The sequence below is a fragment of the Ochotona curzoniae genome, unplaced genomic scaffold (genome assembly GCF_017591425.1).
Source record: "Ochotona curzoniae isolate NIBS_2020 unplaced genomic scaffold, NIBS_Ocur_1.0 contig_4501, whole genome shotgun sequence".
In the NCBI taxonomy this organism is placed as follows: Eukaryota; Metazoa; Chordata; class Mammalia; order Lagomorpha; family Ochotonidae; genus Ochotona; species Ochotona curzoniae.
Genome location: NW_024466307.1, coordinates 2204729 through 2222959, shown reverse-complemented (window position 1 = coordinate 2222959; position 18231 = coordinate 2204729). Strand labels below are relative to the sequence as shown.

The following is an 18231-nucleotide window of genomic DNA, read 5'->3' as shown; positions in this document are numbered from 1 at the left end:
CACTGCCTGGAATGCATACACCCCATAACGGAGACCCAGAATTCGGTTTCTGGCTCTGTTTCAAAACCAGCTTCTTGCTAATGCACAGCCTGGGATGCGGCGGGTGACAGTTCAATGCGTGGGGATCCAGATGAGCTGAGGCTCCTGGCCTCTGCCTGGCCAAGCCCTGCTGATGCAGACATCTGAGAGGGGAAGGAGCATTCTCTCTCCTCTGCCATTCAAAAAGAAAAAAAAAAAATAGACAAAGACTGCTGAAGTCTTACCTCAAGGTGACCTGATGGGTAGTTTTGCTTTTTTTTTTTTAATTCTCCACCTCAGCTCAAAATACCACAGAGAGATTGGGAACTGAACGGAGCCCGGGACTGGCCCCAAGGGGCCCCGTACCTGCCGGCCGTGGCTCTGCGAAGGAGGCGCTCGGTCTGCTCGGACAGGCGGGAAGGCAGCAGCAGCTCCACGGGCTGCAGGGCCGCGAGCCGCGTCTCCAGCTCCGAGCGGGAAGCACAGTCCTGGAAGCTGTCGAACACCACCTCGCCTGTGGAGGGCTGCACCCCCTGAAAGTAAAGACAAACGTGAGCTCTCAGCGAACACACAGCCTTACCAGACACAGCCACGACACGGCACAAACGGCCAGCGAGGGGGCAGGAGGCTCTCCCCAGGCCGCGCTCCACCGTTCGAGCTCCTGCCGGCTCTCCAGACTCCCTTCCACTGAGCACAGACTGCTGGCCCTGAGCAAGACTCGAGGCTGATGCCCCTGTCAGAGTGACAGTGACAGTCACTAAGCCTACTGGGCTTCAGCATCTCCCTCCACACATGGGAATAAACCAGCCTGCTTCACTCTCAGCATTCTTACAAAGGAACCAATCAGAAACCAAACATACAAACGTGCTCAAAGTGATAGAGCACTGCTCAAGTCACTAACTGTGACAAAGGATTTTGTTTGTCACGACAAAGTACCATTTTCCTATACATCCCTTCCTCCAAATCCACGCGTGACAATCCCACAACCATTCATGTCTCACCTCCTACCTGGGGAGGAAATACATAAAACCCTTGGCTACCCAGACCACAGGCAGGTCTGCCACTGTTGACCTTCAACCCCCAAATCCTAGGACATAGGGACCAGAACGCGGATCTCTCCAACAGTGTGCAGCACCGACCCGGGCAGTGCCAACTCGCTCCTGGGCCTGCCATGCTCTCAGGACAAAGCACACTCATCGGACACCCTCGCTACTCCTGCACGCTCACTCACACTTCACTGCAACGGACCTGCCACAGGGCCTGCCCGATGGCTCAGTGCCTAAATCCCTTCCCATCCAGCTCCCTGCCTGTGGCCTGGGAGGGCAGTGGAGGACGGCCCAAAGCCTCAGGGCCCTGCATCCATGTGGGAGACTCGGAAGAAGCTCCTGGCTCCTGACTCTGGAACAGCTCAACTCCAACCACTGTGGCCACTTGGGGAGTGAACCAGCATATGGAGGATCTTTCTCTTTGTCTCTCCTTCCCTCTGTAAATCTTATCTGCCTTTGCAATGAAAATAAATAAATCTTTTTAAAAAAGTACGTACCACGATGCCAATGCCAATGCTGCCCTTTCTTTTGTCCTTAGCACTTTCCTTGTTTTCACAGATGCACAGGAGATAGTCGGAAGCAGCGTCAGCCGTGACCTCGCCCACATGCACAGCATCATCCAGTTTGATCAGAGGATTCACATGTAACAGTGATTAAAGAAAACCACACCAAGTGCCCACTGTAACATATTAACTGCTTCTCCTCTAAAACAATGACTCGTGCAGGTCTGGAATCGCCTCAGACGAGGTCTCTTTGGGGATCCCCTCGACTGAACCTCTGGACTCAGAACTCTATGGTCAGAATGTGGAGTGCCTGTGTCAGAACTAGGCCTCCTTAGGTACCGAAGACAGGGCAGCAGCTGGCACGCCCAGATGCACGTGGAGGATACGGTAGTCCATGGGGCCTGCAGAGGACACCTGGTACCACAGCAGAGGAAGGAGGGCAGAACAAACTGGTCAACTACTCCAGCCAAGCGTTGACAGCAAATATCTGGGTGAACGGAGACTCTAGGTGGACTATATCAGTCAGTGGGCCTTAGGAGGATTTCCTCATCCTTGGATCGGTGAGACCAACAGCATTTCAGAACTACTGAAACCACTTGAGCAGAACCCTCGTAGCATGCAGCACCTCAGGGACCCTGCGATGACATCGGGTCGCCATTCCCCACCCCCAGTGCTGAGGTGGTTGAGACTGGGTGCAGCTTCTCTCCTTTCATCCCCCTTTCCTCCAGACACAGCAAGAAGAAAAAGAAAATTTGGAAACAGTGGTCTCACCCACTTTTCCTAACCCTTGATCCTTCCCACCCTGATCAACAATGTAAACATCATCAAAAATAAAAATTAAAAAAATAATAACGACTCATGGGGCAAGGTTTGGTGCAATGGCTGCCCTACACATGAGGTGCCCACATCCCATTCTGCAGTGTCCGGGTACAAGTGGTACAAGTCCTGACTCTAGTCAGCCAGGCTCGAGCACCTGGCTCATAGCACCCATGGGAGACAGGGAATGAGTTCCCAGCTGGAGGCTTTCGCCTGTTCCACCCCAGCCACTCTGTAAACATTTGGGAAAGGAAGCAGTGGAGGTTTGCTCTCTCTTCCTCTGCCTTTTAAATAATCTTTTTAATTTAAATCGATTCTATATAAATAAATAAAAGTTCACTCTTTCAGGGACCTCTGCTCTTTGCAAAAGTCTTCAATACAGTATGCCTTCTTCAGATATCCCTGGGCTGTTGTCACATGCCTTCTCTTCCCAAAGATACGGATTCATGAGATCAGGGAACCACACTTACAGAGTGAAAAGGATGCAACAGGCTGGACACCCCACTGTTAACCCACTCCCCCACCCCTACATGCTAAACAACCTCATCTATCTAATTCCCAGGTCAGAGCAGACACACACTAAACTTCCTCCAAGAGTGTTGAAAGTGCACAGAAACAGCGGCAGAATTTTTAAAAGAATGAAAACCAGGAACATGCATTAGACTGCCAGCTTGCATGGCTGGGCACGTGCACATGTGTGTCAAGTCAGTCTATTAACCTGCTCGGGGAGAGAACCAATGGACAGATCTTCCTCTCTGTTTCTCCTGCTCCTGTATATCTGCCTTCAATAAAAATAAAGAAATCCTTTAAAAATCAATCGATCAATAAATAAAACTGTCATCCTAAAGCAAAGCCCTCCAAACCTTGAAGAGAAACGCGGCTGCTGAGCAAGGATATCTTCCCCAATGAGCGTGGACTTGGTATACAGCGCGGTAAGCTTCCGGTTGAACACGGAGCCCCTGGTGTCCCCGACGGCCTTCAAGGCTGCCGTCTCAGTCTGCTTCACCACGCCCACCTTCAACGAAAACAAGGCATCAGACACCACACACCATCAAAGATGAACTAACCTCAAAATGCTTAAAGGCTAACTCGGCAACAGATGCGATCAGTGACTCAGTCCCGATGTCTGGATGTGGGGTTGAAGCTCTGAGCCCCGCGGGAGCCGGCAGCGCAGCAACATCACTAAGGAACCCTCTGGCACAAACGGCCGCCTGAACCGCCCAGCAGGACACTGAACACTCACAGTGACCAACTATCATGAGGCACTGAACATCGCCAAAATACCAACTTCGTTCTTTCGGGGATTTATTTGTTTTTTTGAAAGGTGGTGTCACAGAGAAAGACCCAAAAAAAAAAAAAAAAAACAAAAAAAGGGAAAGACAGAGATGTTCCATCTGCTGGTTCACTCCCCAAATGGTTTCAATGGCCAAAGCTGGGTCAATCTGAGGTTGGGTGCTGAGCCGCTTCCATGTCGCCCACATGGATGCAGGGCCCATGCTGCCTTCCCAGGCATATTAGCATGGAGGCAAGTCAGAAGTGAAACAGCCAGAACTCAAACCAATGCCCAGAGGAGGTAGCGGCTTTACCTACTATGCCACAATGCCACCTCTGCAAAATATCAACTTCTAAGACCCAAACACCCAGCCAGAGGGAATGCCCCATGCCCACAAGGTGAAGCCAAGACTGACCTTGTAGCCTTTGGCCACGAGGCGGCGCACGTGAACAAACAGCCTGTGAGTGGGTATGCTAGCCGTCTGGAAGTTGTGATCCAAATGGCAATAAATATTCAGCTCTCGAGCTGCAATCTAAAAAAACATTCAAAGGCACAGTGTTAATACACCAATTTTTATTCCAAGAGCCCCTGTGTAGGGTTTGTTACTCTGCTCGAAATTCCAGGTATGTATTCAGGATTTGTGTACCTCTCCTAGCGGTGCAGTATATTCCCAGCATGGAAGCCTGCGGTTGGATCTATTTGGAGCAGGACTCAAGGCCGTGTCTGAATTTACACATGACTCACGAACACGCCGGGTCCTGCTCTGTGGCCTCAGAGCTCCCAAAACCTGCCAGTGCTGAGCTGTGCCCACACAGCCACTGAGTCCAACAAGTCTGACGCTGTGACGTACTAACAACTGGCCCTTCCATCAGCCTGCAGACACCACAGCTGGAGCACTCCCATGGCAGTAGGGACTTGAGGACAGACGAGAAGCCACGTCCGGTTAGCTGACTGACAAGAAAACAGAAATGCCAAGCCAGCACCTGACGCCCCACCTTTTTCTAGAAAGAACCACGACCACAGCTTCCATACCACCCGGCAGAGCTGCCAAGGAACTCCTACCCCAACTCTGAGCTGTGCCAGTCCCTCCCCAAGGGCAGGAAAACACCTGCCAGGACCGAGGTCGGGCCTGACGAGAGCACCGAGCCACTGGGGCAGTTTCTCTCCTCCCCGACCTATCAGCTACGTACCCTGCTTTTAGCTGCACGGTGGGTGACACGCTCTCCAACTCAACTTTCCCAGCAGCGTGCAGTGCAGGGTAACTGACTTAGAGCGCCCCTTTTCCTGCCAGGTCAAGAGAGCTGAATGGGGTCGGAGAGACAGCTGGCCGAGCCTTCACTCCCCAGCCACGCGGCAGCCCGGCCTATGGCTGGGAACCAGCACCACCCGCGCCCTCCAATCACGCATCCTCGGGCGGACTCCCCGGGCCGGCCCATTAAAGGCTAGGGTTCACCAGCAACTTCCTGATGCAGGCCTCCCGCAGGCCTGATAATCAAACACAAAGCCAACCAAGACAACACCCCCAGGTCAGGGACACCCCACGCCCTTGAACCTCCCAACACCCCCAGATCAGGGACACCCCACGCCCTTGAACCTCCCAACACCCCCAGGTCAGAGACACCCCGCGCCCTTGAACCTCCCAACACCCGTGGCTGGGCGCTGGCAGTTAACACGCCCTTCCGTCGGGACTCGGTTTTCTTCCTGGCTGTGAAGTCACCCATGAGGGTACACTGGGCAGCGTTGTCTGTACAGCCGGGCACTTTTCTCTCGCTTCGTCTGAAAACACACTTCCCTGACATGCTTCAGCCACCAAACTGATTGACCCGCTGAGCTTCAGGTCGATCAAATGCACTGGCCTAGCACGGTGAGCAAGGACAAACACCCCAACAGGGACCCCAAGTCTGTTTGTGTTTTGGTTTTCACTTTAAGGAGCAGGATTTTTAAAGGGTGGCTGGTCAAATCAGTTTTTTCTTAAAGTTAGAAAATCAAACAAAAATGCCGGAAAACACAAGAGGCTGACACACAGCTACTCGCCTCGGCGTCCTCCCCGAAGAAGCGGTACTTGTAGCCGCACTCCACGCACAGAACGGCGTCCCGGTGCTGCCGCTTCAGCTCCAGGTACTGCAGCTCCAGCGGCGTGTACACGCTCTTGCTCCGCTTGTTCGCCGGCGTGGCCCCGCCGGGCTTCTGCGCGTCCCCGTGGCTAACACGTGACGAGCCAAGTGCACTGAGCTCAGAAAGGGTCTCGTCCTGCAGCCAACACACAGCGTTTCAGCATCTCCAGCGATGACAGCACCAAAACCTCCCCCAGCCAAGTTCAGAAAGCACAGCCCGGAGTGACTCCAGGGAAACCAAGCACAGCACAGTGGCCTCCGCCACCCTGGGTACAAAACACCTGTCAGGGCGGCATGGTGGCACAGCAAAATAAGCTGCGACTGCTGACACTGGCACTGTCAGTGCTGGCTGAAAGTCTGGCGGCTCTGCTTCCAACCCAACTCGCTGCTAAGTGCCTGGGAAACCAGTGAAGGCTGGCCCAATGCCTGGGTCCCCGCCATCACGAGCAGAACCTGGAAGCAGTGCTGGGCTCCTGTCTTCAGCCTGGACCACTGTGGCCATGTGGCAAGCTAGACAGTAGACAGAAGAGTCTCATCTCTTTACTCTCTTTCCCCCTTTCTGTATCACCTGCCGTTCAAATGAGCAGGTGCACCCTTCAGTACATAAACGCGTAGAAGGCCGCCCGCACACGCAGCTCCGCACCTGGTGGCCGGCCGGAGAGCAGGGGTCGCCCGCAGCAGCCGCGTGCTTGGCCCGCAGCAGGCTGATGTCCTCGTAGTCGGTGCACTTGGCCAGCACCGCCAGCCTCTCCCCAGGCGGCTCGGTCAGGGCTCGGGCTGGAGGGGGCGGCGCCGAGTCACAGCAGAACTGCCTCAGTTTCTCCAGAGACTTCAACACCAGCCCGGCCCTCGGGCACTTTCTCAGCTCTTAGGAAGGAACACAAGTCGGAAGAAAGCATGACAACAGCACGCGGGTTTCCCCTTGCTCCTCACCCGGCAGAGCTCTCCAGAGGCGGGCTACCGCAGGGATGGCACCCCGACAACCTGCCGCCTCCCCCTCCCCCCAGTGCCACCCCGACAACTAACCAAGGTTCTAACCCGAGGCACCCCTCTCCGTTCGCCCGATTTCTACCAGCTTCCATATAGCTGGTGCCGTGGGCGGGAGCTACCCAACGGAGACAGCCTGGGCGCTGCCGCCCACCGCTTCCTCCACACGAGGATGACCAGAGCTCGTGGGAACAATAAATGAGCCACACAAACCGCCCTGGAACAGAACAAGCCTTCAAAAGAAAAAACTAGTGGGTGCTGGTGCTCGCAGAATTACTGGAAAACCAAACAGATCAAAGCTGTGAGACTAAAGAAGCCAGGGAAGGCGGACAGCGCAGCGCGGCCAGGTCGGCCCAGACGCGGCTCTGCAGACTTAATCCCCCGTAGCCGTATAAACGGGGGCTTCAGAAGTCTGTCGGAAAAGTGAATCAAAAGCAACTTCCTGTGGCACCCCACCCGCGCTCCTTCCACGCAGGACGGACGTGGGGCATAGCCTCTGCCGCACAGAGGGCCGCTCCTGAGCGCAGGGTTGCATCACCTCATTTCCTAGGGGCACCGAGGCCAAAAAGCGAGACACGCCTGCTCATCACCGGCACCCGAGCCCTCCCTCGGCTCAGGCTGCTGGCTTCATCAGCGCCGTGCTTTGTGCAACACGCCTGCTACCTGGGAAAGGGTAGCAAATGACCACACAAAATGCCATCTGTAAAATGATTACAAACAAGCCAGCTGAGCTCTGTGTGTGTATGAACACAGGGCACCCCGAAAGCGGGCAGCAGGCGCCTCTGCAAAGGCGGGGAGAAAGTCTGTCGCGTCTTGCAAATGCCTGTCCTGTTGGAAATGTCCCAAGGAGAATCCTTAACTTGAGAAGCGGGCAAAAGTAACCAGAGAGAATAAAGGGCGGGGATGGGGGCGTGACGGGCCGCTCCCACCTCTTAGCCCTGCTTCCACACGACACCAGCAGCCCTGGCCTCTGGGCGCCCCACCACTCACCCGGGCTGCCGGGCAGAGCTGAGCCACCTGCTCCCTCCTGGTCTCCCACCGGCCGCGCTTTCTTTCTGGCCGGCCCGTCCTGCTGCAGGGACCTCCTCCTCCTGCCGGCCTCCGCGTCCTGCACCGGGGAGCAGGGAAGAAGCTGTGTCATCTCTGCTCTAGGCAGGCTTGCTCACGGCCGTGAGGTCACTTCAACCTGACCTGGGGACACAGCCACCCGCTGGCCACTCCGAGCAGAACCACACAACTGAAATCTTTCCCCTTGCACGCAGGACACCAAGAGCAATTAAGTTCAAAGCCACTCGTGCCAAGGGAAAGCCAGACTGGAAGGACATCACGCAGGAGACGCTGTCAGGGTCACTGAACTGCTTCAGATGCCACAAGAGTCTGCTATGTGTTGCTGGCAGGAAACTCGCCAAAAAGACAAACTAATTAAAACGGACTTAAAATTTTCACCCAATGGTGTGTACAAAAAGACGGCTGAGGTGAACCCAGGAAGGCGTTCCACCACTAAAAACATAAGGGCTGAAAAGGGGCGCTCGGTTTAGGACAGATACAGAAACGGGGGGTCCAGGGCACGGGGGTGCGCGCCCCACCAGGGGAAGAACAACCGACGGAAGGCGGCAAGCCGCGGGCCCCCGACCGCAGCGCACCTCTCCCGCGCCCAGAGGCCCAGGAAACACCTCAGGCCCGCGGCCGGCGGTGCGGCGTCGGAAACAACGCGCGACGCCTTCCACACCGGCACCCTCAGGGCGGCCGCCTCGAGGACCGCAGGCCCCGCCTCCCCGGCGAGCCGGCGAGGAGCCCCGGACGGCTCGGGCACCCGCACCGCACCGCACCGCGCGGCCGCCCAGGAAGCCACCACTTCCCCCAGAGCTACGGCGGCCGCGCGCCACCAGCGGAAGCCCCGCCCCAAGCCGGCCTTCCCGCGACAAGCGCAAGCCCCGCCCCCGCGGCGTGGCCCCGCCCCCGGAGCCGACTCACCGTGCGCGGCGAAGCGGTGGACGCTGGGGGCGCTGCGGAGCCGCGGCTCGCCATGTCGCCTGGGCCCGCCGGGGACGAGGTGGACCTGAGGCTCTCCTTAGCCCGGAAGAACCGGCTCAGCACCGCTTGCCTGCCCGGCGCTGGGCGGGCGGCGGCACCGAGGCCGCCCGGTGCAGACTTCCCGCGGGGCATCGCAATGCAGGGAACTGGGGCTGCGCGAGCACGAGCGCGCGGCCGCAGCTCCGGGCGTGCGCGGGCACGCGAGCTGGCCTGCCGGGGGCGGGGCTAGGGCCGGGGGCGGGGCCTCGCTGCTGCATGGGGGCGGGGCGGCCGCGGGTTTGTGCCAATAGGGCCGAGGAGGCGGGGCCGGGGTGGGGCCTCTGCGCCCGAGGGGCCGGGGCGGGGCCACGCCGCGCCAATGGGGCCCAGGGGGCGCGGCGGCCGCGGGTTCGCGCCACGCTGCGTCCGGTTCCCGGGCTGGGGCGTCCGCCGCTGCTGCCGTCATGGTTCGCCCGCTCAACTGCATCGTCGCTGTGTCCCAGAACATGGGCATCGGCAGGAACGGGGACCTGCCCTGGCCCCCGCTCAGGTACCGGCCGGCCCGGGCTGGAGGAAGCGGCGGGTGCGGAGGTGGGATCCGACCCCGTGACTCGGGGAGAGGGGGCGCCCAGCGGCTGGAGAACACGCAGGGCGCGCGGCCCGGCCGGACTGCGCGGGCAGCGCCGGCCCCGGGACGAGGTCCCAGCCCTTGCAGGTGTCACACGCATCCCGCCTGGCTCAGCGTTTGCTGGAGCCCCACCGGTACTGTCCTGAGTTAACGTCGCGTTTCTCTGGTTTGTAGGAATGAGTTCAAGTATTTCCAGAGAATGACCACAACGTCCACGGTGGAAGGTAACGTGCGATTTTTAAAGTGACTGAGATCTGTGTAGGGTCCTGCCCGAACCGAACCGGACTTGGAAAGTTGGTCAACTTGGTGCCAGATCTGTTCTCTTAGACGCTAGAGCTGGGCACAGCTCCCGAGGTTGCTTATGCGGCTTTGTGTGGCTTCCCAGGCACGTGGCAGGCAGCCAGGCTCTGTGTGGCATTCCGGCGTGGGGTGCCAGTGTTGGAAGTAGCAGCTTAGCACGCTGTTCCACAGCACTTGACTCTGGAATTTAAAAACGACTGGCAGGCATCAGGAGAAGGTACGGTGGTATTTGCCCTGACTTGGAGGATTGCAGAGAGAAAAGGATATCCTGTTCATAGGCCAGCTGCTCCACTTGCAGTCCAGCTCCCTGCTCACGGCGTGGGAGAGTCCTGGCCACTGCACCCATGTGGGAGACCCAGGTGGAGCTCCTGGCTGTTGCCAGCAGTGTGAGCCAGCAGATGGGAGAGCTCTCTCCCTGTCTATAACGCTGATTTTCAACTAACTAGATAAGTCTTTTTAAAATAATAATCATAAAACAGGAAAGTAAACAACCTCAGAGTAGAGTGATACAGTGTTTCAGCAAGAGAAGGATCTTTAGGGTCCTGAGGCAGAGTAAACTGCAGCAGTGAGGCGGAAGGAGCAGAGAGCCTCACTCGACCAGGATGGACACCAGGCCCTTGGACTTGGCGGTTGGTAGACAAGATGGCAGGAGCCCAAAGCAGAAGAATTGACCCAAACGCCACAGGAGTCCTAAGAGCGGCCTTTGTGTGTTAACATACCTTTGATCCAAGTTTTTTTTTTTTTTGACTGCTATTTATTTGTATTTACCTGAAAGGCAGACAGAGAGGGAGGAGGATCTTTTCTCTGCTGATTTACCCCCCAAGTGAGTGCAGGAGCTGGCTCTAGACCCTGGGGTGAAACCAGGAGCCTGGGAGTTCACCCAGGTCTCTCACGTGAGTGGCTGGCATGCAAGTACTTGAGCCAGCTGAGCCATCACTGCCGGGTGCACGCTGGGGAGCTGGCTCGCAGGCAGAGCGGGGCTGGGACTACAGGTGTCCTCGCTGGCGTCACGACCCTCGCACCAGGTGTCTGCCCCAGATCCAGGTACCTGACTCTTGAGGACTTTCCTCCTCAGTAACAGAACCGAAACTGCAAGTTCTGTATGTGTGAAATTTTAACAGTGGAGGCACCAATGAACATATCTTCAAGTTACATGTCTCTAAAAAGTTACAGAGAGGGAAGGAGAGACAGAATCTTTCACCTGCTGGTTCACTGCTCTAGTGGCCACAATGACCAGAGCTAGGCCAGACTGGAGCCAGGAGCTTCTTCCAGGCCTCCTGTGTGAACGGGAGGAGCCCCGCACGTGGACCGTCCTCCACTGCTCCTCCCAGGCCATCAGCAGGGGGCTGGATGGAAAGCAGAGCATCTGGGACATGAACATGTGCCCATCCTGGATACTGGCTCACAAGGGGCAGCTTTGTGCATTTCACCACCACACCAGCCCGGGGTGGGTGTTTGGCCCCATGAGCCCACCTGCCTCATTGGAAACCTCACTGTACATGTGTTTACAGATTCCTGCCAGCGTAGGCCCCAGGAGGTGGCTCTAATGGCTGTAGTAACTGGGTTGCTGTCATCCCCCTGGGAGAGCCAGACAGGGCTTCCAGCTTCAGCCCCACCAGGGGTCACTGCAGACAGATCACCACTTACTGTCGCTGTGACAGCCCATCAGTGGGTATTGCATGTGGCTCGGTGAGGCTGCGGGCCATTCCCTAAACAAGCTTCTCCTTTGCACCTGACTCGGCAGGTAAACAGAACCTGGTGATCATGGGTCGGAAGACCTGGTTCTCCATCCCCGAGAAGAATCGGCCTCTGAAGGACAGAATCAACATCGTGCTCAGCAGAGAACTCAAGTAAGTCCCGTGAGCCCACTAGGAGAACAGCGCGTCCCGCTGCTTTCAGGAGGCGGGGAGAGGACAGGGTGACGGTGGAAAGGAGGCTGCTTGGTGGCACTCAGGTGATTGCGGAAGTGAACAGGCAGTTCGGCGTGACCACTAACTCAGCTGCCCAAGTGATTCCTTGCTTTTATCACCATCAGTTCCCACTGAACTGCGTCAAGTCTCACTACACTAACAGGCTTGCAGACTTCCAGCCTAAGTTGTACAATGCAACCATTACATTTTTTCTGGCTTCCAATCATTCCCACCACATTTCAGGACTCATCCCAGCATGAGCTGGGATGGGCAGACCAGACTAAGCAGGGCTACAACACCTGTACGCCTCATGTGGACTAGATCAGGGAAAAGCCAGACTGGACTGATTATTCCTACTGGTGCAAACAAAATTAGAGTGGGTGAGGGTTGTTTGGGCTTAGCCATAGCATCAGCTGGCAGAAGCTGTCACTGGGGGCTAGTTCTGTTAAGTCAAACCACAGAACTATCTGGAGAGTACATAATCTGGGAGGGAAATAGTGGGCTCCTCCCTCTTGGGTTACCACCTCTATGGGAGGGCACGAAAACTAGGACAGGGGCTGGGGTGGAATGGGGGGCAGGACAGACTGGATTACTGCTACACATATTGGCAAACCAGGGTAGGGGGCAGGCCTGGTGGGGGTTATTGTGGGTTGCTCCAACTAGGCTATAGTTCCCACTTGTTTATGCGAGGGCCGAGAATGTGCTGGACAGCACCAGGCTGGACTGCAACACCCATTGGTTCCAGTGGAAGTCGGGGCTGAAAACAGAACCAACCCAGCAATTGCAACCACCAGCTGATCAGGGCCATGGACTGAGCTGGGCCCTGTACCTGCTAGTACATACAAGAATCTGGTCCAAGAACACCTCAGACAGAGTTTCTTTGGAGATCTCCCCAATCAAAATGCTGGACTCAGAACCCTAACCAAGAAAAGAGAGAAGACAGAACAGGTCAATCAACCATCTCAGCCATATGTTGGCAGCGAAATACAGGGCAAACAGAGATTCTATGATGGACTATGTCAATCAGTGGATTCTTCAAAGACCTCATAGTGCTTGGAGTGGCAAGATTGTCAGCAATTTATAACTGGTGAACTATCAAAACCAAGTGTGCACAGATGTTCATGCCCCAGGGGCGGGGGGTCCCTCACACCTGTGTTTCTCCACACACAGTTTCTGCAGGCTTGTTCCCCAGCACAGCTGTCAGAGTGGTCACTTGTGGTTTTGTTTTGGGTGCATTCGGAACCATGGTGCTGGTGGACCTGCAGGTCACCGGCCACCTGGGAAGTGCCTCGTGCCGAAAGGAATTTTCACAGTCTTTATGATTATGGGACCATCACTTATTCCTCTCCACAGCATGTGAATAGAATGGATGAATTGAAAAAAATACAAACCTATGTGCCGCTTTTTGTCACGTCAGGGAACCTCCACCAGGAGCTCATTTCCTTGCAAAGAGTCTGGATGATGCCTTAAAACTCATTGAGGAGCCAGAGTTGGCGGAGAAAGTGGATATGATCTGGATTGTGGGCGGCAGCTCTGTTTACAAAGTAAGTACAGTGGGTTCTACCCTTCCATCCTCCAGTTCCCTGAGAAGGCAAGGTGCACAGGACCCAACACAACGCAGCCCCTGGGCCATTCGGGTACCCAGAGACCCAGCACAACAGCACCACCCGGCCCCTGGGCTGTCCGGGTGCACAAGACCCAGCACGACACAGCCCCTGGGCCATTCGGGTGCACAGGGCGCAGCACAATGCAGCCCCTCGACCATTCAGGTACCCAGAGACCCAGCACGACCCAACCCTTAGGCCATCCAACAGTTAGACCTGGAGCCGAGGAAGCAGCACGGTCAGTTCCTCATCATTTGATACTAACAGGCACCTAAAGTCTGTCCTGGGTCACCCCAGATGTTTCTCATCTCTCCACGTGGGGAAAGTTCAGAGCCTCTCTGCTCAGTGTTGTAAAACATGTAGCCAGCTTTTGCAGACGGTGGTCGTCCCACCATGCTGTGGGGCATGAGAAGTTACTCCCCCCCAGGGAGCCTCCCCCTCCTCCCCCAGCACACCCCGGCCAGGAGCTGGTACCACCCCCCTCCTGCCCCATGCTGAGATAACATGGCAGGCTGCACAGGTGGCTGAGGAAGCACAGTGACGTGTTCTAGAATGTGCACATCGCAGAGCAGCAATGTTCAAGAACACGAACATTGTTGCTCTCTGTAGTGGCCTTTATGTCCTTTTATGTCCTTTCGGGTCTCCCCTGTGAGGACCATCCTCACTGCTTTCCCAGGTGTGTTAGAGAGAGACAAATCAGAAGTGGAGCAGCTAGGACACAAACCAGTGCCCATATGCAGTGCTGGCACCACTGCTGGAGAATTAGCTGGCTAGGCCATCATGCCGCATCCTCCACGGTTTATTTTCAGTCCATTGTTGTAGAGGTTTCCAATTTTAAATCCATTCTGGATCCTTCTGTGAGAGTCAGACTTGCACAGCACTGCAAAAAGGGTCATATGATTTCATGGCTTAAAGACAGAACTAGAGAAATAGTGCTTAAAAGACAAAAAATAGCCCTTTTTGTGATACCAGATGACTTGCAGGTTTAAAATGCAAGGGTAGTTTTGTTTTGCTTTGCTTTGTTTTTTATTTTGTTCAATCTTTTTAAACCCTAAAGAAAGGCGAGCTTTGGGCCGGCGTTAAGGTGTAGCAGATAGCAACCGCAGCGTCCCATTTAGGTGCAGCTGAAGACGGGCTCATTGTTTGGGCTCTGCCACGCAGCGGGGACCTGGAAGAGGCTCCTGGCTCCTGGCTGCGGCCCAGCCCAGCTGCTGCAGGAGCCTGGGGAGAGCACAGTATGCCTGCATTTTGACTGTGAGCCTTCATGTGAGGGCAGGTGTGGGGTTTTCCACTGCAGGTGTCCCGCTGGCACTCTGGTTTCTGGTTTTAGAGCCTTTGGACTCTCAGGTTAAGGACTATTGACTTGGCCGCCTGCTGTCCAGATGTGCACATGCGCCACTGTCCTTGAGAGCAGCTGGATAACCTGGGACCGCCACTGAACACGAAGAGGGGGCTGGAAGCAAACTAGAGGTCGCACCATACTTAAAGCCATCTCCTGGTTACTGGAAATGGTTACTGCCCGACGTGGTGGGCTAGGGTGCTGCAGCCCTGTCCTTGGGCAGTAGCAAGCTAGCTCACCTGGTCCATTAGCACAGGTGCCTGGAGAGGTTCTGTCTGTGGGCCCCTGGGAAAGAAGCCGACACGGTTTGTTTTGTGTTTCAGGAAGCCATGGATAAGCCAGGCCATCTCAGGCTGTTTGTGACAAGGATCATGCAGGAATTTGAAAGCGACACGTTTTTCCCAGAAATCGATTTGGAGAAATATAAACTGCTCCCAGAGTGAGTAGAAAACTTGTTATCCCAAAGCACCGGGGGAGTTGATGGGCTTGGTGGACAGGTGCCACGCGTGTTCCAGACCCTCGGACTGGGAATGTTCAAGTCGCAGGGGCTGCACTGGAATCGAGAAGAGCAGGCATGAGCCCTTCCTCTTGGCTTCAATCTGCAAGAATCCCCATTTCATAGGGACCCTGGTCAACATTCATGTTAAACTGCTTTCCCATATGGTGATTTTTATACATTCCCGCCCACGGAGAAGGAAGGTGGCTGGATGTGTAAGATTCGTCAGGCGTGTGATTTTGACTATATTCTGTTGTCTTGACTGGCTTATTACCATCTTAATGATATCGTTTGTCACACAGGCATTTTTAATTGATGTGATTCTTTTTTTCATCCTGCCTAAGAAACTGTCGCCTACCCCTGGCTCCCGAAGATTCGGTCCTCTGACTTGTCATACACATTCCTAGTTTAAGTTTTCCTGTGTAAGTCTGCGGCGTGCAGAGCTGATTTACATTTGCTGTGCGGGAGGGGTCCAGCTTTGTTCTTCTGCAGGCCTGGATCCAGTTGTCCTGGTACTGCTTGTTGGAAAGACTGGTTTTGCTCCCACTGAACTGTCTTGACTTCCTGTTGGAAACCCCCTGAGCCTGAACGTTGAGGCTTTGCTTCTGGACGCCCAGTTCTTTTGCACTACGCTCTGTGTGGTTCTTAAGCCAGTGCCACACTAGCTGCAAGTCTTCCAGCTTTGTATGACTGTTTTGGCTATCTTGGGTCTTCCAGCGCTTCTTGTGAATTTAACAATCAGATGTCCATCACTCTTGTCCCAAAAGCAAGCTGAGGTTTGGGTGTGGGCTGTCAGATTTGTAGAGGAGGGGAGGAGTTCTGTCCCCACAGCCCCGGTGCTCAGTCAGCACTGCTTGAGTCTCTTTCAGTCACATCTCGCGGGCTTTCAGAGTGCAGCCTAATGCTCCCTTGAGAAATTGACTCACAAGTGTCCTGTTGCCTGCTTGGTCGCCTCGTTGGACGCTGGTGGTAGAAGCGCCATTGCTTCCTGGTTTGATCTGCAGCTCGGCTCTGTTATTATATTTCCCAGGGCTTCCTGTGCCCGTCATATGCAGGCAGCCCAGTGTTTCCATCCTCCAAGTTGGAGTGCATTTCCCAGGGCTTCCTGCCTGTCCCGGCTGTGGACTCCTGGCGCCCCTGTTTGCCCAGTCCTGTGGCCTTGCCCGGCTGTTCTGCTCCTCCGGGAGTGCTGGTCCTGCAGGGTCAGCATATCCGATCTCCCGTGGTTTCCCAGCCCTGCCTTGGCACCTCTGCGCCATCCCCTCCATCTTTCTGAACTCGGTTCTTGGGCTCATTCCTACTGGTGGGCTTCCCCAAAGCTGGAAGGTTCTAGAAGGGCCTCCTCATCTGGGCAGTCCTCAGCAAGTGGGTGGTGTTTCCAGATCCTGTTGATGAGAGTTCCAAGTCCAAGTGTGGCTCTCAGACTGTGCTTTAGAACAGAGTTCACAGTGGTTATTATGAGGTGATGTCATCAGTTAAAGCAGTCTGAATATGGGTGTTCTGGGGAGAAAATGAGATTTAAGCAGAATTAAATTTTCTCCAGCAGACTCACTCCTGAGTGTTCAGGGAAGGGAAATGAAATCCAGGTGTTAGCAACACCTGTGCTTCTGAGTGCGCCACAGCACACAGCAGCTCAGACACACAACCTGTGGGTCCATCCACTGACGGGCAGCCAAGGAAAAGCCAGTGCGTGTGTAGGCACCGTGGAATACTGCTCAGCCATGAAAAGGATGCAATCCTACGGCCGCAACAGCACAGCTGGAGCTGGGGGGAGCTTGTGAAGGGAACTAAGCCAAGCACGCAGAGACGGGGGCTGTGAGCTTCCTCACAGGAACAGGTTATGTCAGAGAGGGAAGTGCTGCGTTGCCAGAGCCGGGCGGGAAGGAATGGGAGTTACATCTCACAGAAAAGGGTAACACTCGCATCAGTACGGATCATACCCAGCCAGTAGTCTAATCATCCCTAGGTTGTTCTTACTCACGGGTTAGAAATAACTTTCAGATTCTTTGCCTTTATCTCGTTGACTGACAATCTGGACAAGCTGGAGAATTTTGCACCCAAAAAAATAGGTAAATGTTTTTGTGACTTATCCCAAAGAAATTGGAATTGTGGTCCAAAATTATTCTAGAGATATCTTTCTTTAAGGACTTTTGCATAGTAAAACAGTGTAACAGAAATCATCCTGCAAGCAGCTAGTAAATAGAAACATGGCCTGTTCCTCTGAAACATAAAGTGTTCCAGAGAAAACCCCTTGCTTCCCCTGGACGTGATGATGAATTCGTGCTCTGTGTTTAGCGGAGGCTCAGCAATGCAGCAGGCAGCGAGAGTGTCAGAGTTCCCTGTGTTGGCACTGCCCAGCCTGAGCAGGCACTGAACAAGCCACTACATGACAGTGGAACGCAAAATGGTGCAGCTTTCTGGGCGAGGGTGGGTCACTGCTGAGCCAGGGTCCCATGGGTGCAGCCCGCAGACGCCAGGGCTGAGGCTGCAGTGGAGGTGAAAGGCAGAGAAAATCCCCCTTTGTGTTCTCTAGCTTTCCACACAACTTCCCGTTTTCTCTTATGCAAATGCTCTTTACCCAGCAGCCCAGCACCGTGAGCACAGATGTGCGGAGTGCACTCTATTTGCAAACGTGTGCCCTGTCGGCAGGTGGGCTGGACGCGTGCCGGACGTGCGCCAGGCGTGCTCTGCTGCTCCTGTCTGAAGGTCTGAGCGTGTGCATCTGCCTTTCAGGTACCCGGGTGTCCTTCCTGACGTCCAAGAGGAGAGAGGCATCAAGTACAGATTTGAAGTATACGAGAAGAATGACTAACACGAGGGTGCTTCCGGGCTGATTTCAACTTCTAAAAGGTTATGGATTTGAACATCAGAAAACCAGCGAAACAAGATTATTTGTGTTGACTCTAGATCTGTGGAGAATTATTTCTGAGTAGTGTGTTTTTAATTCCCTACTGACCTAAACTAGACTATTTGGGGCCCGTGTAGGGGATGTTTCACGCCTGCCTGCACAGGGTCCCCCCGAGCTTGAGTTGCCCCAGGGACCCTCGACATGGGATCCAGATGCAAGAGTCCAGTGGGCCAAAAGACATTGTAAAGGGAAGAGCCACAAGTCAGATTTTACAAGAAAACCGGACAGAAATGGGAGCTGTGGGTTCCTCTGTCCCTCGTCCTCAGACAGGGAGTC

The 18231-nt window shown here is 55.0% G+C and overlaps 2 protein-coding genes across 3 annotated transcripts in view; one reads left to right on the top strand and one right to left on the bottom strand.

Moving 5' to 3' along the window:
• Window positions 1-8939, bottom strand: part of MSH3 (mutS homolog 3) — a 91793-nt gene extending 82854 nt beyond the window's left edge. Inside the window, exons 1-9 of the mRNA XM_040985861.1 lie at window positions 8732-8939; window positions 8363-8669; window positions 7748-7918; window positions 6414-6637; window positions 5691-5888; window positions 4072-4188; window positions 3281-3398; window positions 1562-1707; window positions 385-551 (exon numbers count right to left, since the gene is read on the bottom strand). Of these exons, the coding sequence (XP_040841795.1) occupies window positions 385-551; window positions 1562-1707; window positions 3281-3398; window positions 4072-4188; window positions 5691-5888; window positions 6414-6637; window positions 7748-7918; window positions 8363-8669; window positions 8732-8923 (1640 nt within the window). The 5' untranslated portion in view covers window positions 8924-8939. The remainder of the gene's footprint in view (window positions 1-384; window positions 552-1561; window positions 1708-3280; window positions 3399-4071; window positions 4189-5690; window positions 5889-6413; window positions 6638-7747; window positions 7919-8362; window positions 8670-8731) is intronic.
• On the top strand, window positions 8823-17953 carry DHFR (dihydrofolate reductase). Of its 2 annotated transcripts, none has more exons than XM_040985980.1 (6): window positions 8823-8901; window positions 9573-9622; window positions 11443-11548; window positions 13026-13152; window positions 14875-14990; window positions 17781-17953. In XM_040985980.1, exons 2-6 carry the CDS (start codon window positions 9598-9600, stop codon window positions 17857-17859), a joined length of 453 nt encoding a protein of 150 aa, XP_040841914.1. In that variant the 5' UTR covers window positions 8823-8901; window positions 9573-9597; the 3' UTR covers window positions 17860-17953. The 2 variants fall into 2 exon arrangements, with proteins under 2 accessions (XP_040841914.1, XP_040841913.1); XM_040985979.1 differs by lacking the exon at window positions 8823-8901 and adding an exon at window positions 9169-9320.
• Window positions 17954-18231: the final 278 nt, after the last annotated feature.

What these genes read in the sequence shown, in the direction of transcription:
- DHFR (XM_040985979.1), top strand. Translation starts at nt 9,235, where the DNA reads ATGGTTCGCCCGCTCAACTGCATCGTCGCTGTGTCCCAGAACATGGGC. An exon ending in CACAACGTCCACGGTGGAAG is followed by an intron (nt 9,623 to 11,442) that starts GTAACGTGCGAT and finishes CTGACTCGGCAG; the next exon opens with GTAAACAGAACCTGGTGATC. An exon ending in GCGGCAGCTCTGTTTACAAA is followed by an intron (nt 13,153 to 14,874) that starts GTAAGTACAGTG and finishes TTTGTGTTTCAG; the next exon opens with GAAGCCATGGATAAGCCAGG.